At 40.8% G+C, this 21835-nt stretch overlaps 1 protein-coding gene across 1 annotated transcript in view; it reads left to right on the top strand.

Annotated features, from left to right (window-relative positions):
• Positions 1 to 21835, top strand: part of mmp24 (matrix metallopeptidase 24) — a gene marked incomplete at both ends in the record, with an annotated part of 66422 nt that overhangs the window by 29435 nt on the left and 15152 nt on the right. Inside the window, 5 exons of the mRNA XM_083971647.1 lie at positions 2287 to 2403; positions 10925 to 11024; positions 11531 to 11735; positions 18848 to 19009; positions 21252 to 21466. Of these exons, the coding sequence (XP_083827773.1) occupies positions 2287 to 2403; positions 10925 to 11024; positions 11531 to 11735; positions 18848 to 19009; positions 21252 to 21466 (799 nt within the window). The remainder of the gene's footprint in view (positions 1 to 2286; positions 2404 to 10924; positions 11025 to 11530; positions 11736 to 18847; positions 19010 to 21251; positions 21467 to 21835) is intronic.

The following is a 21835-nucleotide window of genomic DNA, read 5'->3' as shown; positions in this document are numbered from 1 at the left end:
TGTCTCAGGTAGGCCTGTAACGATACACCAAAGTCATGATTCGATTCGTATCTCAATTTCTGACCCACGGTTCGATTCAATTCGAATTTTATTAAGGTTTATTAAGGTTAAATATATAGCCTAACAATAACAATTATAACTTAGGGCTGCGGCCGCCCCCAAATAGTCGACCAAGCACTGGTCGACCAAGAAAACATTAGCTGACCAAAATTTCATTGGTCGATTGGTCGCAGGAAAAAAAACAAAAAACATTTGGAGCCGTGTCTTGTCAAAATTAAGTCAGCCCTAACAATAATAAATTTAAAACAAAGAAACTATTCTCTTTTCTCAAACAAAATACTGTTAAAAAATAAACAGAACTTAACTCCATTGTGGAGACTTAAGTTTAGGAAACAAACTTGCGTCTGTGCCATATTGGGCCCAGGGGGCAAAGCAAAAAAAGAAAACAGGCACAGAGCTTTGGAATGGGTGTGTCGCGGTTCTGCCATTTCATTGGCAACACAGGTTCGTGTCTTAGAGTGTCGCAGTTTCGGTTTCGACACATGTATCGTTACAGGCCTAGTCTCAGGTGATCCAATCATTGGTCAGAACCCAAGACACATTCAGGCACATTTTACATCTGATCACTCAGACACATTCAGATGTTTGGAGCACATGGTGTCATCTGAAGCCCTGTCTACTCTACTCTCTCACACACAAGCACATTGACAACAGACCTGAAAACAACAACACACGTGATTATTCACATAAAAAACAAAGGAAGTGAGGTCTGATCACAGGTATCAATAGTAAACCTTTTAAACCAGCTGTGAACAGATGCACTCCGAGCTGATCACTGTGATTGATGCAGGTCAACACCAGCTGTGAGCAGCTGACCTGAGGACGGTGCAGCTTCAGATATTGATCCTTTAGGCTTGTCATTTGATCCAGAAATATTGATCATCACAGATTTAAATAATGTAAATGTGAAGCAGCTGCTTTAACGTTGAGTCCAGGCTGGTTGTACAGACACGGTGTGGGCGACTCTTCCTCCCTTACATTCAGAAACATTATTTTATGGCTGAAACCTTTTGAGACACTTTTTGAACAAAGGCCGTACGGATGAATAATGATCGACTATAAAGCAGCTTTAATTGGTCTGATACATTTAACCTCAGCCAGCAGCAGCTTCCTGGATGAACCTGAGGAACTTGGCAGATGGTCTCAACAAGGATGTTTTACTAACACTGTAAAACTGCATGTTTTTTTTCTGTTAGCCATTACCACTGGCCCTGTTGTTGTTTTTATCTCCTCTCACTACCCGTCCATCTTCCTTCTCATTCCCACTGCTGGCATTAAGTTCATTATTATTATTATTATTATTATTAATTATGTTTACAATAAAGAAAATTGCATTCATTCATGTTAGAGCTGCAGATATAGAGACAGCTGTTTTTCCTGCCCCATCCACTTCATTCCTGACCTGTCCCTATCATGTATTCCTTAAAAATTGATCTCGGTGATCAATGTTAATCAAAGCATTCAGCTGCAGCTCTGAAAGAGATATTTAGCTCATTGATTTAATTAATTAGTTAGTTTTATTCAGAGTTTTAGTTCAAAGTCCTTGTTCAGACCATCGGTTGAGTTCCTCTGGTTCATCCAAGATTGGGACAAAGAGGAAGGGAAAACGCACGCATGTCACCACCTGGTGTACACAGTGAAGCTGAACTGTATGAAATAATCTCAGATTTAACAACAAATAACGTAAGTTTGCAGTTTCATCCAGAACTAAATAATATTTCTCTATTCATACGTCCTGGATCATCAGCTGGTTGAAGATGACAACGTGTTGTTGGGGACCTGTTAGTGTTAGCGCCTTATCATGTATCAGTGCATGTTAAAGACTGTTAATCAGGGTTTTCATTTTGAAATAAAGCAGCTGGAAACTTTAAAAGAAAACAAAAAAAAACATCCTGCCATGATAGCTTTACCTCATGCTAGTTAACTAAAGCCGATTAAAGTCTGCTGGTCCAAATGAGAAATTGCTTTTGTTCCCATCAGTGTGAAATCAAATATGTTGTTTAGAGGATTTAAACTGCAAACTGAGACATCAGAGAGTAACACTGGAGGAGGCACTGAGGGTTTTCATACGTTAATGTCTTCAGGGTTATTTTTTTATCTCCACAGATTGAAAATAAAACCAATACCAGTGACTCCATAACAAACACGATCCTCTGCCTCATGTGTTTACTGGGTTGTGGGGTTTCCAGCTGCTCGGTGAAGTTTAAATGTGACGGTTGTTTTCAGGTGGATGAGGAGACCTCGCTGTGGTGTCCCGGATCATCTGCACACCGGCCGCCGGCAGAGGAACAAACGCTACGCCCTGACAGGACAGAGGTGGAGAGATAAAAAGATCTCCTACAGGTATACCCCGACTCCGCCTCTGTTCTTGTCTTTTTATTTCTTCCCATCCTTCCCTTCTCTTCATGCGTCTTTTTCTCTTTTGTCTTTCTCCGTCGTCCTCCCTGCCCTCCTTGATTGTTTGTCTCCTTCCTACTCTCTCTCTCCCAGCCTGAACTTGGCCAGGCCTAATGTAAATTAGCTCCGTCCCACAGGACCCTGAATGCATCTCGCATCCCTGCATTATATTTCACCCACTCATCTCTCCGTCTTTTTTCCTTCGTTCCTCCTCTCCCTCCCTCTCTCTTTCCACCTTGTTTTATTGTCGTCCACCGTCTCCACGCACTCAAACTCTGGGCCGTGTGATGTGACGACGATGCAGCCGGCAGCTCGGCCGTGTAATATGGGTCTGATGCAGATTAGAGACGTCCCACGAGGCGCTGAACACATCCCAGCTCCCAGTGTGGCTTCTGCCCACCAAATCCTCTGATCCTCCTGCCTGCCTCTCTCCACGTCTCTCTCTCTCTCTCTCTCTCTCCTCTGCTCCCAAATCCAAATTCAAATTCAAAATGAGCTTTATTGCCATGGATAAAATAGAAACAATGCCGAATGTGTTTCTTTGTGTTCGCATCCTCCAGTTTTTAGCTGTGTGCCAGTATCAGCGAACAGGCTTCAGGTTCAAATCTGGATCAGATGTTTTATCATAACCTACTTTAGTTCATGAGTTTCTGATTCTAGGTGTCAGTTTATTCATATATATGTAGTAAAAGAACAAAAATCTACTCCTCAGCAACAGCAAGTGATTCATCCAGGACGTATTTTGATCATGTTTTAGTCTGCAGGTGATGCTCAGACTCAAAATATATCCTAAAAATATCCTAAGAGCTGCCTCCTTCCTCATTTGCCTGTAGTCAGTAGTTTGTCCGCATGGCTTAAATTCCCAGGTTGTGTTGGTATTTTTGTAAATCATTTTACTTTTCTGCAAAGTTGAGGAGCAGTGCGGTAAAATGCTGAGTTGAGAAGGCTGAGGGATGTTTGTGCGGCATCATGCAGTCCGACCTCGATGAGACTGGGCAGAGCGAGAGCAGGGAAGGCAGCTGCTGGTGCTGCCTTCAGGGCCGTCCTGAAGGCTGCAGCTGGTGAGGGAGCTGGTTGGCCTGTTAGCAGAGTGTGAGGTGGTCTGGTGCTCACTCACTATCTCTCCATCCTGACGGCATTCTGCTGTTTTATGCACTTTTTCACATGGAAAAGTGTTGATCAGTGTCAGTTTGGTTCTAGTTTGTGACGGAGTGGAAAACGAGAACCAGGGTCCTCTACAGATGTTTGTAACAGGAAGCTGCACGTTCAGGCTCTCTAGAGGGGAAAGAGCTTTCTGAGAGAAGTTTCCTAAATATTACACTCTTTTGCAAATGTTTTACACCTCAGATATGTTCTATAAACACAAAAGATCAAATGTGTTTGGGCCAAAATGTGATAATATTGAATATCAAAATGCTTTCCTGTGTAATAATGACAACAATCAAAAAAACACATTTCCATGCTTTGTTTTTAGTTTCACACAGTTCGATCCTCAACTGTTTCCCATTGTCACAACACCTTGTGCTAAGCTAAGCTAACTAGCTGCTGGTCGTAGCCTTATGCTTCATGTGCAGCGATGAGGGCAGTACCAGCCTTTTCATCTACTGTCAAAAAAGGAAGTTCTTGTCAAAAGTGTTCCTCTGAGTGTGGGATCAATGTGGGATCAGGTCCAGAACCGTCGCTTTATTTCTTTTAATCTGTTGTTCTCTAACTCACTATAAATCTTCCTCTGTTTCTTGCCTTCCCTCTTTTTCTGTGTTTCACCCTTTGAACCTATTTTCTCCAAGTTTTTCAGTTGTTTTCTTTATCACACTCTACAATTAAACATTAACAACCTATTATTTTGCCACTTGGGGGATTTTCTTTTATTTATTTAAGCGTTTCGTTCTCCTCTTAGCCTCTTCTTCTTTTTCTCTCTCATTCCTCCTTTTCATCCCTTCTCTCCTTCCTTTCCTCCAAACCATCCTACTCAGGGCTTTATAGGTCTAATGTAAATTACGCCACTCCCACGAGACACTGAATGCATCCCAGCTCTCCTGCATTACAGCTACCCACTCTACAGCGTTACATAAAACCCAGAGTGTGAGATCACCGTCCTCTCTGGTTTCCCTTTACTGTATCTGAGTCTCCCGGCCCTGCTCATGTTTCACCTGCTATCAGCTGTCACATTCCTACAGTAGAGCTGCACGTTGCCTTCGCTGCCACTGGTCGAGCAATCGTTTTTAACTTAATTGTTCTTTTTCTTAGGCGCCAAAGCATCTCCAGCTTTGTCTCCTGTGAATTTCATTTCAGCTTTTTATCCTCCTAAAGTTTATTAATGAAGCCACTCTCAATAACAACAGTGAGTTACTGTGAAAGAGAATGAGACATGATGTAACAGTATGGATGATCAATTTTTAGATGATTGTTTTGATTTTACAGCCAAGTATCAAGCAAATGTGCTAGAAACCTGCTTGTAGCCTCACAAATTTTAATGACTTTAATCTGTTGTTCATCATTGTTCATCATATTTTGGGGGGTTTTAGCTGCTGGATAACAAAACCAAGAAAATGTTACCAAGATGTTGATGTCAAGATGTTACCCCAAAAAGTTAAAATGTCAACCTCATGGAGGCAGAAGAGGGAAGCTTTGAGAATCATGCAGGTCAAAAGGGTTCATGCGATGGGTCCATGAATGGCTGTTTATTGCATTTTATTGCAATCCTGCTGATACATTTTTGTTTGGACTAATGACTCACCAACATTTTACACTGCTAAAGGAGCGCTCAGGAAGTGAAGGAATTATCGCTATTAAAGCTCTGTACAGTATAAAGGTAGACGTCTAGTATGTGTAGTGTGATTATAAAGCAGGTCTAAGTTCTATATTTATACTGTAAAGGTATCAAAGCCTCAGTCCACAGAGAAATGCACACAGCCTGTATTCAGAAACTCAGCCGTCAGGACTTCTGTGACTTTGTGATGTCACAACAACCCAGCCTGTCCTCTTGGACCAACACAGGATTTGGTTTTACCTGAAATCTGCTCTATTTTTATCTGATCACTCAGAAAACAGTAAATCAGTCAAGAGAATCAGTGCCTCCTCTCTTCTGATTGGCTGACACTGATTTAGTCTTACTAAAGCTCCAGAGAGAGGAGATGTAAAACTACACAGAGATAGTTTTTATATCTCTTTATGGATTAACACTTTTAATCAAATTTACAAAGGAAATGTGTAAAATCTGAAGGTTTGTTCCGACAAAGAGCATAGAAATAGTGAGAAGAGAAGTCAATCTTAGTTATTTTTTCACTTTGTTAATGTGACCAGTGAAGTCTGTCTTGAGATATTGATGAGCTCAGTCAGGATGATTTTCGTCTGTGCTCCATTCATCTACTTTGGACACGACACCAACAGCAATGCAAAGAGACACATTTAGAGGAATTTTAGGGTGGTGAAGAAAATAAAAAGCAGTTGCTGAGACAGAGCAGTCACAAGAAAGACGATTAAGTTTTCTCTTGATGCTTCAGCAACATTGTTCTTAACTTTCCTGCCAACAAAGCACATTTTATTGAAACTGAAAGTTGAAAGACTTAAGCATAAAACGAGAAAACTTGTGCTTCTTTAGCTCTGACTGACTGCTGGTCCTCTGTGCATGAAGTTTGTTTCATCTATTTTTAGCCATGCTAGCAGCGTGGCTTTAGGGATGGGGAATCACAGTGTTGGCTCTTGGACCTCCCATATGCTTCAGACATTCACGTTCCCCTGAGTAACTGTAATAACTTTTTATCGATGTACTGAACTTTTCATCCAGTGCTGTCATCAGGCCAAAATTTCCACTTCCACTTCTTTGATTCATAACTCTGATGGACTGAACTTCATGGTTCCCAGAGGACGAATCTTACTGACCTCAACCCCTGACTTTTCCTGCAGATTGACCATGAGGCTGAAATGTGTTATTTTTAGTATAATCTTGACAACAATTGAATGTAGTGCCATGAATTCCACTCCAGACGCTCATGTTCCCCTGAGGAGCATTTGTATCAACTTTTGTGAGCCACTGTATTTTCATTAGGGACGTCTGATAATTAACATTATTTCTCTCTAGTGGATCAATCAGTGCAAGGACATCATTTCTAAACTATACCCAGACAGTTTGCAGTTCGCCTGCAAAGAGAAAGAGTAGAGAAGAGAGAAAGACTCAGATCAGAAAGTTCAGTTTGGGCAACTTCCACGTGTATTCACTACTTTGGTTTTCAATTCTGATGCAATCACATTATCGTCCTCAGAGGATAAATCCATCTGACCTCTGCTCTTGATTTTTTTTTCTTCTGTATATCAACCTTTTTATTGTAATGGGTTGCATTGCCATGAGATGTGCTTCAGGTATTCATGTTCCTCTGAGGATAAACTGTTATATCTCGATCTTTTCATCGTTTGACATCATCATGTCAAAGCGTGTGCAATTCTTTGGTTTATGGCCAAATACCTATAAAACTAATGACTCTCCAATCAGCCTCTAGTCTGCACAGCTGGACATTGTTTACTGATAACTGGTAACGGTTGGCATTTCAACGTGCTAAGCCAAGTTGGTTACGGTGCTAAACATTAGCACTGTCATTGTGTGGCTTACTGCAGCCTGTAAATGACCTGTTTTCCAATCATCTCTTTACACTGGAAGAGTTTACACAGGATCTGAATGTTACGATTGAGGAAAAGGTTTTTTTTTTTATAAAGTTGAGTTTTGTCATCTGCTTCTGCTTAGACACATTGATTTTTATTCATTCTTGCCCTTTACCTTCATTTGATCCCTTTTAATTCTCTGCAGTTATTTAAGTATGTCAGTGTGTGTGTGTGTGTGTGTGTGTGAGAGAGAGAGAGACAGAGACATCAGACCATCTGTGTGTTTTGGCCACAGGTCATTTGGCCAGCTTCAGTGCCATAGCGTTCCATGCCATTTACTCAAATCAGACAACTGCTACCTAGCCGTCTGCCTGGCACACACACATACACACACACACAAATTAATTGCTGGGCTTTAGGGTTGAAAGTTGGATTTATAAATAAACTTTATGAAGGGATATGTGCGCACAGAGTTATGAACAGCGGCATAAATCTTTAACACTCACTTGTGTCCACTGTCATCAGACTGATAATATTTGCTTCGACAGAGGGGAGTCAACGGGAATGGAATCAAATTTGTTATAAGACCCTCCTTAATACTCAACCATTCTGTTAAAATATGATCAATTCTCATCATTGCTTGTTCCCAAAAATGATGAAGACAATAAAATCTGTCTTCAAAATAAACAAGCTTGAATTAATTTTTCATTTCTTCAGCTCAAACTCAGAATGACTTGTTTACGGAGCCGTTTGCAAACAACCTGTCAGAGAAGTGAACTAAAAAGGCTTAAATTTGCTTAACTTTGAGTCAGTGTGGCTCATCGAGATTAGCTGAGACATCACCGACTTCGGCCAAACACACTGGCAGTCCTAACAGTAATTCCCTCTGACTCAATAACAACAACAACCTCTTTAAATTTCAAGTCATGTTTTATATCTGCAGTCGCTCCACATTTCCAAAACAACATGTTAATGAAGAGATGCCATTTGAGTTGTTTCAGTTTCACAGCTCAGACATGACATTTGATGATTTTGATGACCTTTAATAAACTTATGTGAATTGAACAATACTGAGTTCCACTTAAAAAAGTACACATTATTGGTGTGTGTGGGCTGGAAAAAATGGTTTTATACTTTCTTCATTGGGTCTTTGTGTTTGCGGTTGAACAGAAAGTAGAACTTAAATATAATCATTCTAAAGTCATTGGTAGTATGTCTGGGGGTAATTTTAGATCCTGAATCTCTGACCTCTCTTTTTTAACCTTTTTTTTCAGTTGTTTAACTGGTATTTTTAATGATCTGCTGATGATAAATATGTAGGATATAATTATGTCATCTTCTTCGTCTGTGAGTCACAATGAGATGGTTGACATCGTAGCTTATACAGCCTAAGAAAGAAACATAAAATGTTTTCATATTGGGTTTAATAAAAATGCTAAAAATGATTTCTATATTTTTGTGGCTTCCATTGTGTGTGTGTGAGTCTAGCATGAAGAGAAAACAAGCCCATAGGTCGTCTGTTTAGCAGCTTATCATCACTGACGGTTTATTGCGAGGTGACATCTGGTAGTAGCAGTGAGAATGACACAGACAAGTGTCATCTAATTTTGATACATATTTCAATCGAAACCATGATGTTTTTCCAAACCAAAATATCACATCAAAGGCTTTAAACAATCATCTGTCGTGGTTGGTCACATTGGTTTAGTTGTTCACTATTCATTTAATTTAGAGAACAAAAAGCAGATTATTAAAGTTTTTATTAAAAATAATTATTGTCTGTGGGACCTCAAACGATGAGATAAAGTAAAGCGAATGTCAACCAAACATGAGAATCAGTGGGACAGTTTAAGTTGTGGTGAACACTGAGAGAAGTCTTCCCTCTGACATTCAGATCATGTTTTATATTCACTCTATTATAAATCACAACAAGTATCCTATACATCCATTCACTCGTTCTTTGCTGCTCTGACTTATTACAGCACATCAAGAAGCTGTTGTGCGCTCATGTATAAGTGTTGAGTTGTTGCAGTTGTGTAATGTGCTGGCGTTTATTTCCATAATGAATTTTTCTGGATGGGAACAAAGTATTTGCCCCCTGTTGGGAGACAGATTGTGTGAAATGATCTCTTACCACCCGCTTTGCCATCTCGCTCTCTCGTCCTAGCTTTTCTTTCCCACACCCCCACCCCCACCCTCCCTCTCTCTTTCTTTCTCTCTCTCTGTTTCTGCCAATCACCCCCATCTGTCCTCTGACGCTCAGAGACGCTACGCGCATGTGTTTCCTCACGGTGAGGCGAGTGATAAAACATGTAATGATATACCGTCCCCTCTCTGGCAGAAAAATAGATATGGATGCTGCGTCTCGTCCGCTGCAATTACTCTGTAATGACCTCTCTTCCTCATTTGTCTCTTATAGCTCTGAGCTGCATCACAGGGAGACAGGCTTAGCTGTGATGCTGCTGCTACAGAGTTTGAGAACAAACCTGAAGAACCTATAAATATTCAACACTGAACTCAAAGAGCCTGTCATTAAAATGCATCTTAAGAGATCTAATCACAAGTGGACACAAGTGATTAGCCCTGAATACAAGTGTAAACAGGCATCAAAATGTTTGGTCAAACCACTTGTCGAGGTGGTCAGAGACGCATTTATTCACATTCCTTTCGTAGTGTAACCGTTGATCCATCTTCATACGTCTCAGACAAGGACAAAGAGGCAAAACATGTCATTAATGCAGGACGTTGATGACAGCACGCCAACAGTTGAAGAAGAGGAGAAAATAGATGATGATAGCGTACTGGTGTTCACAAAGCAACAGTTTCTAGGGTCCAAAGTTGTAAAGAAAAGCCATGTGCATGCGCATAACTGCGCACGCACTCCTTTGTAGCAGAGGTTACGCCGACAGTAACGTAAATCTGGACTCATGTGATCAGCGGGACACAGTTATAGACGTATGTTAGAGACAGATGTAAACAGCAATGTGTCTCGTTGTCCACTTGTGATCTGATCACTCAAGACGCATCCTAATGACAGGTGTAAACAGACTCAAACTAAACACTAATCCACTCGCATTCCCAAACAAGACAGGTGTAAATTCAGTTAAATCGCAAGAGTGAATAGCTAGCACGTGGCTAACTTAGCTTAGCATTAAGACTGGAGACAGAGGGATAAAACTGGCGGCATGTGTAAAGCTCCTTACCCTTCAGCAGCACTAATGTTTACATTAGTGTAGTCAAATGGCAAATTCCAGATGTTACAGCAAGTGGATCATTATAGTCATTCATTTTAGTGCTGACTTTAAACTTTCTGACACTTATTGTTTGTTGCTCATCAATATATTTTGTGTGTTTTCATGTCTCTCGTTGAAAAACAAATATGAGCTGAAAAAAGTCCAAACATTGGCATAGCTTACATTTTTTCAATATAGTATAATAAGACAAAATCAAAAGTAGGCCTATTCAAAGACTGTCAAAATAGCATTGAGACCACGAAGATGTAAAAAGAAAAAAAGTGACTAAAGCTACTCGACAGGTTCAGAAAGGTACCATAGCATTAACCTCACCACTACAGTAAAGTATCAGGACTGTTACTTTAGTTTAGTGGGTATTCAGACTGAAACTGCTCTGAATTTAAACAACACAAGGTGCCAAGTTAGTTGGTCTGTGTTGTTTAAGGCAGATGTAATACAATCCAGAAACCTAAACTTAATTCTCAGTAGTATGATGTAAACAGTGTTCCTGCAGAGAGCTAACCACTGCCATCAGCAGATCAGTGGTAGGTACATAAAAGCACCATCCAGCCCTGTACTGGTCCTGTGTCTCATTTTGTCTACACATCACTCACCGTGTTTCTCCTTTTTCCCTGCAGCATATCTAACTTCACTCCTAAAGTGGGAGAGAAGGACACGCAGAGAGCGATCAGACAGGCCTTCAACGTGTGGCAGGCGGTCACTCCACTCTCCTTCCAGGTCTGCGAAAATCGTCTTTCAGATTTCACATCATTACACACAGTTCTTTTCTGTCACATCACCTCTGATGTGGTATAACTGTTTTATCATCATTACGAAAAATTTCTAGTTACAGCATAGAATAAGCCTTGGATTTTTTTCATCTGGCCCATTGTACATCCAGTTCCTTGGCCCACATCTGGCCCACTTACACCATGATTGTCAGATACTAATTCAACATCTGGACCAATGGCACGCACATGGGGAGTTTTGTGGCCTCGAGCCAGTACCAGAGAAAAACAGCCACAATCTACCCAGATGTGGGGCTATGTGGGCTGACGACCCAGGCGTATGTTTGGGCCAGAGGTTTCATTTTGCCATCTGGGACATTAGAGTCATTTTGGAAGGAATATCGTCCAATATACAATATAATAATTAACTCTGTTTTGAGACTAGGTTTTGTCTTCACCAGCAGTGTGTCACTTTTTGTGTATTTACTCTCCTCTCTCCCCTCTGGTCATGCTCAGGAGGTGCCATACTCGGAGATCAAGAACGAGGGTAAGGAGGCAGACATCATGATCTTTTTTGCCTCTGGTTTCCATGGTGACAGCTCCCCATTTGATGGAGAGGGGGGTTTCCTAGCCCACGCATATTTCCCTGGCGCTGGCATCGGAGGAGACACACACTTTGACTCTGATGAGCCCTGGACGCTCGGCAACGCCAACCATGACGGTAAGACAGTTAAAGGTTCCTGTGTTTTTCCATGCGCTCCCATTTCATTTCATTTCTCTGGCAGGGGTCCAGCTTTACCTGCGTCAGTGAATGATTTAGCCCTCACCCACAGCTGTTTTTATGATTTCTCAACCTGCCTTCCCAAAATAATTACACCTGAAACTACCGACCTCAGTGACTTGCCTGTCTGTTGCACAGAAACACAACTGTCCAAAACATTGTGGGTCCGATTTCATAAAGCTGACGCTACCACCTGCTGTCGAGGAAGAAAATCTAAAAAACAACACTTAGAAAACAAAAAACACACATGTTCAGTTTAGTTGTGTTGCAGGTGATTTGATTCGATCACTGGTTTGTTCTATATTGAACTGAATTGAGCTGCTTGAAACAAAATCAGGGAACAAGTTCAAGTTTTACCGTAAGTAAGTTTTTCTAGCACTACATAACCACCGTTAGCAAGAGAGCAAGAGCTTCAGTCATTGTTGTATTTACACAATAAGAGCTAGCTGGTTAGCATGTTAACCTCAGCAGAGGGAAAGAAATGACATACAAGATGACTGCCTCCCACCTATGGAAACAAAGGTTAAAGGGATAGTTCAACATTTTGGCAATTTGGCCCATTGCCATAATCCCTATAGTTTTAGGAGTAGGTTCGTTACCTTTGATTGTTGGTGTAAGGTATTTTTAGAACGGCCGAGCTGAGGCGTGAGCTGCTCAGAGCTACGCTACGGAGGCTAATAGGATTTCCTGGTTTCCCTCATCAAACTCATTAATGCACAATCCAACAACTCCAAAACGCTCTCGTGGACAAGTTGTGACCTTCACATTCACCACGCTATGAGATAATAAAAGAACGTTACGAGACAGAGTTGTTTTCGAGGCAAATTCGGAGACTGCTTGCTGAAAAACTGCCCCCGACGGGAACACACATCAGGGGTTTTACATGAACGCTCCGCCATTCTAAAAACATCTTACACAGACAATTGACTATCCCTTTAAAGTCACAACAACCACAAAGTAAACAACAACAAATCCTCCACTTTTTTATTCATAGTAAATTTATGATTTTGAGTGTGACCTTTAAGTGAATCAGGCAACAGTATGAATATTACAGCAGGTGTTGGCATCGTGATAGCTGGAATGCATGAAATAGCTGATCCATTGATTGAGTGATTTATTTATTTATTTATTTATTTATTACTTTTAATACAAAAGCACTTGTAAATGAAATACGTGTGCAAAAGTGTCCTGAGTTGCTCTATCTCTGAGCACCAGACCGTTTAGTCGTCGGATGAAAAATGGAGGGAAAAACGCTTCACTTTGTAGTTTTTTTCCCCGCGTCTTCTATCTCAGTTTGACAAATGACTTATGCCAGATTCCCTCTGCTTGAATAACTAACGTGTTGATAGAGAGAGAGCGAGGGAGACTCGGAGAGAGGGGGTGATAGAGCGGGAGAGGAATCTGGTTTGAGAGATTAGCAGAAAAGAGAATTAGCTTTGACAGAGAAGCTCTAAATTTGCCGTAGCACATTACAGCGAGCTTCCTCCAGTCTGAGGTGTTCCCAGGAAACATGCAGTGTTTCCTGGGATGCAATAAGGCAGTTTAAGTTTAGTGTTGTGTCGAGTCTTTTGCACACATTCGTAATTTTTCTTTACTTTTCCCAGTTGTTGAACTGATGATTTGTCAATATAGACTCAAAATGTGTCTGCAAGCATGCAAGCGTGCGTGCGGTCACCTAGCTGCTCATAGACATCCTTGCCATCGCCTCTTTATCTCTAAAATCCCTTCCAACACACACACACACACACACACAGAGTAATTGAAAGATTAGAGAGAAGATAGTGAGACGGCAAAGTTCTCCGACAGTTCGAAAACTAATTCATGGTATCAGCTTCAGAAGGACGTCACTAGGACAAACGGGCCTCGTTTTCACCTCGGCTTAAAACCTGTTTTCTTCTCCTCTTATTTTTCTTTCTGCTGCTGCTGAGGGACAGTTTCTGTTATTAACCTCCCAACACCTTAAGGAGAGAAGTGAGTGGCACAAGTGGCCTCATCCAAGATACGAGGCACTCAAGCTGCAGAATGAAAACAATTTGTCCTCTATTCTGGGCAAAATGACAAGGTTTATAAAAGTCCACGGAAAAACTTGACGCCCCTCATTGTCGGGATGTTTAACTCTGAACCAAAACACTGGACTGAACCTCGAAAAAGCTGTTGTACCAGCATCAGTTCTTTCTCTGAGCCTCCAAAATCAAAAATCCAGAAACAATTATGTTTTCTTAGATTTTCCTTAAGGTTCGAGTTAAAGTGTTCCTAAAAAAAACACTAGCACAACACACAAATTGAAGTCCCTCCTTAGTTATACTTCTGGTTATTTGATATTGGGTTGTGTGAAGTGAAGCATGCATAGTCAGTGTGTTGTTAAATAACCGGAGCTATCCCCTTAAGGTTTCCTTAAAATGTTCACTTAAAGTTTTCTCCTTACTTGAGGAGTCAGTTAAACCGTTGCACAAAAGACCTTAGTCACCACAGGAGGGGGAAAAAAGAAAGGTACCCGTGATTATGGTGATAAATTAAGAAATGTATGTAACCTTTTTGGAGTTTCTCTGAGTTTTGTTTTGCACAACCAGACCCATTATCATCCAAGAATACTAAGAGTATCAAATCCAATCAGTCAAATCACATTTATTTATCACATTTATTCCTAAAGCACATTTAAAAACATCAAACATCTGTACTACATCTGAAAAACAAATGCAAAATACAAACAAAGTTCTTAAACTCAGGGTCTGAAATTACAAAGTGCCATAAGAATGTGTCCTTAGTGGATAAACTGGTGAAGTTTTCCCTCCACACGTCCCACTGACACTTTCATACAATGCAAACATTCATTGTTTCATTTTCATGATTTACAGACTTGCTCCTCTGCATAAGCGATGAAGCAATCTGCTCTTATCTTCTAATTGAAAGAATATTTCACACAGGACTTGTTTCAAGTATTTCAACCTAATTCTTTTCTGTGGGAGAGAAAAAGAAAAATATTCTTTGCAGGTGAAATGTTGGATTAAACTTGGCAGGTGAAACAAAAACAAAAGTTATTTTGTAATGCTGCTTGTGCAAAATTATCCATGGCACGAAAACGTATCTTAGCAATGAATGAACATTTGACAACAAAGCAGACTCTGCAGACATGGCACACTGGGATTACTTGAGAGATGGGTTTCATCGCAGCTTATATCAAACATCAGCTTTATCTCAGGCGGGAAGACGACCGCCGGGGCAAACATGATAGACGAAGCCGTCACCGACGCCGCGGGCCATCTCAGTAGACGACAGACCGACCACAAGGGGAGAGGCAGCTGCACACAGAGAGCCCCCTGGGAATTTCCTCAAGCCATCGTACATTCAGTGAACGTCTTTAAAATCATCTTTATCTTTATATGACATGTAAGAAAGAGATAGAAGCTGGTGGACAAGGACAAGGAGGAGGAGTAGGGCTATGGTGAGAGGAGGAGAGACAAAGGGAGGATGAGGAAGAGAAGGAAGCAGTGTGTGTTTGATGGAGTGAGAGAAAGAGAGGAAGTAATTCAGAGGAAAAAATGTTTTTTTTTTTTATTTTAGTATTTTTTTATTTGCACCATAATAAAAGACAATTACAAAAAACAGAAATGAAACAAGAATAGTAAGTGCGGGAGAGGTTAAAAAAAAACCTATATGGGCTTAAAAAAAGCACCTCCCCAAGAAATATACAGTACATACTGTACATTCAGAAGATAAATCAACAACAACAATAGGAGAAAGCAACAACAAATAACAACAAAAAAGGAAGCAATACAAGTGCCATTTTATGGCACACACTCAAAGAAGTCAGAAATAAAAACATGGGCATGTATAAATATAAAATAATTGTATTTAACTGAGTGAGTGTATGAGCATGTAAAGAGATAATGATCCAATGACAAATATACTGGAAAAGAAACTATTAGGAACTTTGATTTAACAGGTAAGTTTTCAGTCTTAACTTAAAAGTATTAAGTGATGAAGATAATTTAACTTTTTACTACATGAAGATGGGAATTCCAAAGTATGGAGTCTCTGTAAGCAAAAGAAAACTGAGTATGTGTAGTGCGGCAAAAAGAGGGATGAAGTTTATCAGTGTGTCTTGTGTTATAGGAATGGACCTGAGAGTTAACTGTAAAGAATTCATGAAAGGATTTGGGCAGCAAGGCTAATTTCCGACTATAGTCCTCCTGGCAAGGTGTTAAAAGCCATTAAAATGTGAAGTTACAGAGGAAAAGTAACTGGAGGTATTCACAGCCCCAGAGAATGGACGGCACCAACTCGACTAGAGGAACTCTAGCGCAAAGTTAACAACTTTCAAATCAGCCTTTGCATTTAGTGCTAAGTATCAAATGGCATGCCGACATGCAAAGCTAAGATGGGGAACATCCATTGGCTGTTTGGAGAGGGTGCAAACTCCACAGACTTCACCACCTGTAAAAACAAAATCACAATTAGTGTTGATGTATGGATGTGAACATCAGCTGAATCACCTTAAGACAACTTCTGTGTTCTTGCACTTATATTTATACAATTTGAAAAATCAGTTTGTTTATTTATTTTCTTGTTTATTTTAAGAAGATGCACCATTAAGAGAGTTTTTTGTATTGATGTTGTGGTGAGGCACAGCCATCCTGGAATAATGTATTAGGCTAACTCCTCCAAACTGAAATTGTGGGGGACTCATTCTGTCCTGTTGGTCCACACTGTGTCATTCAGTGAGTGTGTTACCATGCTGATGTTAGGCTTTAGCTCGGAGCACTGCTTAAGAGCCACTAGCATGGCTTCAGACCTTTAAACTAGACCTATGTATCAGATCTATGTCAGCTGCCATTGGCTCCAGCCCCCTGTGGCCCTGCATGGATTCCTGACAGGATGAAATAGCTGCTTCGTATGTGCAGTGCAATGCACCACACTTCACTTAAGGAAACACCTTTTTCTTGCTTTTGAAGAATTACAACGCTTCAACACATACACACACACACACACACACACCCTCCCCCATCTTAATTCAGGTCAGAAACATGGAGGATTTCTGTATTTCTGCAATGTAACTGTCAGTGTAGAAACACTGTTGGAAGGAAGACAAGATAAATAAAGAGTGCAGCAGTTTCATTACCAGCAGACCAGTGGTCATTCTGCTTTGATGAGGAGTTCAAAGGTGAAAGAAAAGTGGAAACTTGTGTATGGAGCTAATGTTGCAGGGTGAAAGAGAAGAAATGGTGGCAGTAAAGAACAAGAATTATGTAAGTTTAGAGACAGAAAAAGCAGCAGAAAATTAATGCAAGAGACTTCATCTTCTGCTCTTTGGCTCCGACCATCTTTACAGTTACATTAGTCTATAAGTCAGCTGCCGGCCACCGCAGCTATAATCTTCAAACAGAAGAGCCTGAGTCAAGAAAGAAAGATAATTATGTTCTGTAATTAGGTTCAAACAGAGTCAAACCCAATTACTGAGGCGATGAAATGTATTAATTTGAGCTCTGTGTTCAGGCCCTAAGAAGTCATTAAGCATCTGACAGCAACTCAAAATCTCAGCTCTTCAGATTATGACGGAGAGCCTGGGTTTAAAGAAGCCCACAGGAATACACAGCGCTGGGGAAAACACAGGCCTCCATTCTCTGTCTTGCTTTTATTTTGATTAGTTGTAAGGGGAGTGAGAGTGGCGAGATGAATAGTAGAAGTAATGTTGTTTTTTTTGCTGCACTGAGACGCTCCAGCAGGAATATCATCCCGTTAAGAGATTATCCACATCCTCCCTTTCTGCGTGAATCACACCCTCCTCTCTGTCGGCTCCAGATTCTTTCATCATCTCATTGCTACTCCATGAACGTCCTATATTTATGCTTTTAGACCCAATTTACACCCATCATTTAATGCAGTTTTGTAAGGATTTCAAGATTTTAAAGTCTCTGCCACAGCCGGGTTCTCATCCCGATTACAAGAAGACAGAAGAAACTCTCATGTACACTTTGATACATATGTATAAGCATCTTTGTTAGCAGGATCACAAAGCTGATCACACTAAAATAGATGATTTTCCACGGCCACCTGGGTGTCACCTCTGATTGCGCCACTTGACACCCTGTCGGTCATGGGACTTGGGTAGATGAGTATTGAGCGGGGCAACATAAGGTGAATATAACAACTGACCACACACTCTCACAATCGCTTTGATGAATGAACCATTCACACTGTTTCCTCACCCTTCTAAATCTATTAATAGTTTATAATAGTTATAAATTATAATAATAGTTTATGATATTAATGTGATTTAAACATTTTCAGAAGCTACATGGAGCATGTCACATTTAATTTGAAAGTCTCTGCAGCTTTCTTTGCATGTGAATCGCTGTCTGTCGTATTTTTGAGCGGAAACATTCAAACAATGACACATCAGACTGCAGAGAGGATCCAGTGGGATATTTTCAGAGTCCAAATTCAACATATTTTCCCGTTCACAGGCGTATTTGAAACTCCTGAAGCAGCGGCACATTATTTATACATTCACAGATTATAAATTTAAAATCTGTGGGAGTATGAACTCGTGAATTTTACTGGATGTGGCACTAAACAGTTTGCCGTAGTCTTAAATAATCCCCATCAAACAGCAGCGTTTGAAGAACCGGCTCATGCTGGACTTTAAAGAAGAAAAACGGGGGATTCGGAGTCACAGCCTGACAGTCGCTTCCATTTACCACAAACTCTGCTTTGATGTGAGACTCACATTACACAGCAGATGAGTCAACAGCTTCACAGACTAACTTCAGCTCACTTCTTCACTATATGTGACGCTGTGTCTTTGGTCTTTCCTGTTTACACCGGGGAGACTCCGCTCTCTTCCAGGCAACAGGGAGGAGCTCAGGGTTTTTTATTTTTTAACGGAACAAAAACCATCAGAAATGCAAAATTTATTGTTTTCTTTTTTAACATCTGATTTGCTGAGAAATTATCTTTTATAACAACTTTTTTTTAGGTCTGTCAGTAATCTTTTCTTTCCTCTCTACTAGGGTGAGGCTGAACCATTTTTTTCTCTCTCTCCCTCTCTCCAGGTAACGATCTGTTCCTGGTGGCCGTTCACGAGTTGGGTCATGCATTGGGTTTGGAGCACTCCAACGATCCCAGCGCCATCATGGCTCCTTTCTACCAGTACATGGACACGCACAACTTCAAACTGCCTCTGGACGACCTGCAGGGCATTCAGAAGATCTACGGTGAGCAGCCACTGATACAACATGTTGAAGATCATTGTTTAACAGCGCTGACTTGTTCTCGAATTCAATAACTTCTTTGATTAGGTCTAGGTTCTATATTAATGCTGTGAAAGTATCAAAACCTCAGTCCACAGTGAAATAGACACAGTCTGTATTAAGAAACCAAGCCTTAAAACCCGCCATCAGGGCTTCTGCAACTTTGTGATGTCACAATATAGCAGTCTCCAAGCCCCGCCCACTCCACCCACAATCCAGTATTTGCAGGATTTGGTTTCCTCAGTGTTTGACCGTCACTCAGAAAACCATCAGCCAACCAGAAGAGAGGCTTCTCCTTTCAAGTGTAGTGGCAAATTTGTCATGTTTCCTGTGATTGCTTCAAATAAAAACAGCCTCTTTTTTGCCTGGTAAGGACAATTCATGAGAGACAGGAGCAGTGGAAAATATTGCTGCATTTTTGTGATGTACCTGCACAACTGAAGACGACCTGAATCCTGAGCAAAAATGTGTAACAAAACAACCGAGGGAGTATTGGTGAGAGGACGCCGACCCACAAAAAGCCTCAGGATTATACATTTATGTCCAAACAGTGAGACTTTATTTGGACGTCTCTGCGTGAGCAGTTGACTTCACTCGAGACCTGAAAGCAAAAACTTGCAAAAGTAAAAACAACACACCTTGGATATTAATTATTAAGCCCGAAGCCCAGAGTGCAGCTGAATTATGGAGAGCTGAAGTATGGAGCCCTGTGGTGGGTGAATGTATACGAATGTGAAGAAGGATGGTGCTGATAAACAATGTGCAGTGCTGACTGAGCAATGTTTGCCTGGAAAGAAAAACAAAATGTGTGACTTTGTGTTATTTCCTCTGCATTCACACCGGGGACACTTTGTTCTGTCTCAGAGAAGAGATGAAGCCTCAAATCCCTCTAAACTCTCTCAACTTTCGTTTCTTTATTTCTGTTTTGTAACAAACATTAAACAGCGGCGGCCTGTCAGCAGCAGACACATTTCCTGACATGCTTTTTTATTCCAACCCTGAAATAATCATCAGAGCCTCTGTCGTAATGTAGTATAACATTTATTGATATGATGCAAAGTCACAAAAAGAAGCAGAAAAAATAATCCACCTCACAAATACCCCAAACAGCAATCATTGGACTGCTTTGTTCCTCCTCTAATCTGCACAGCGGGAAGTTTTTCTTCGGACCAAAATAAACTGATCTTAACATTAAAGGTCACGATACATGGGTGACATTTGAAGTCAGTGTTGGAGGGAAACACTGGTCAAAACAGTGCTGTCAACTGTGTTTTTCCACTGTATTTGTCACTCAGCGTGGATAACAAAGCCTGTTATTTTATCTGCTGAGAGTTCATCCTATTCGCCTCGCCGCTCTGTCTCTCCACCACCTGAAAACACCAACTATCCCCTCTCAGTGAAAGCTGCTGTTCATTGGTGAATATAGATTTTTTTTCAACCTAAAAATACCAAATATTTTTGAAGATCGATTTAACTTTTTTTTTTAAATATGAAGGTGGCAGGTTTTTTTTTCCAATGTCATGTTTCCAGTATAAACCAGAAACACAGAGTCTGGCTGTGCTGCTCTGCTGTTTTACGTAAAGCATCATCACAGTCTCTGAACCAGAGGTTGTCAAACTGTGAAGCGTGGGGGTGGGGTGGGGGGGGTGGCGGGGAGTGCAAATGGAAAGATGTGAGGCGCGAGCTACAATTTGCATCTGAATCAGTTCTCCTGACTCTAAACTCCCAGACACGCAACTTATATTTTCAGATTCACTGCGACTTACACTTGCTATGGTTTTCCTTACCTCTGATAACTGAGCAAAAACTTGTCCTGTATGAATCCATTTGGCAGTGGTTTGTTTTTGTTTTTTATTTTATTATAAATCCCCTGTAGTCCTCACCTTGGTGACACCTGTACATAGCATAATAGTGAAATGTCAGAATTTAATTATTAAAATACAAAATACAAAACAATATTACAAATACAAAATAAATTTGACTAGTTCAACACATTACAGTATTACAGTTCAAGATAAGAATTCAACCGACTAGACACATACGTAACTTCTTTACAAATAATGGCCTCTTTTATTTTCTTTTTGAATCTCCATTTATGGTGCTGCTTTATTAAAGGAATAAATGAAATGTTGTTTTGTGTAATCTGTGTTTCAGTAGAGCTAAACATACAGATCATTCATGATACTCTCCATGTTCTTCCAACCAGGTATCCCCACAGCCATGCTGGAACCCACCAGGCCGTTACCCACTTTACCTTCTCGACGCACACACTCCACCTCTGAGCGCAAACATGACCGTCACTCCCGTCCGGCACGTCCGCCCGGTGATCGGCCCGCACTGCCCGGGAATGGCAAACCCAACATTTGTGACGGAAACTTCAACACTGTGGCCTTCTTCAGGCGGGAGATGTTTGTGTTCAAGGTGAGAGACTTGTTTGTGTGTTGTTTGGTGGCTGCTACTGCTGCTGTTCCAGTTTCTTCACCTCTACAGGGAGATTTTAGGAAAATTGATGGTCCAGTATGACAAACTGTCCAAGACCTACCTGCAGCTGTTTCACACCTGACACCATCATCAAACTCACTGGACATGATACCAATGTCTTTGGAGGTTCTCAGTGTTGTAGTTCAACATTTACGCACATCAGTTGTTATTTTACTTCTCAAAACACCTGGATCTGACCCCTCTGTCACAGCACAGAAACTACACTTGCAAGAGTTATCAGTGATATCTATAGTATGTGTATATTGATGATCAATACCAGTTTTGTCTGATCTTAGTATGAATTTGACA

Source organism: Trachurus trachurus, assembly GCF_905171665.1.
Source record: "Trachurus trachurus genome assembly, chromosome: 5".
Classification (NCBI taxonomy): domain Eukaryota; kingdom Metazoa; phylum Chordata; class Actinopteri; order Carangiformes; family Carangidae; genus Trachurus; species Trachurus trachurus.
The sequence above is the reverse complement of the archived record's forward strand: the minus strand, read 5'-3'. Positions and strand labels throughout refer to the sequence as shown.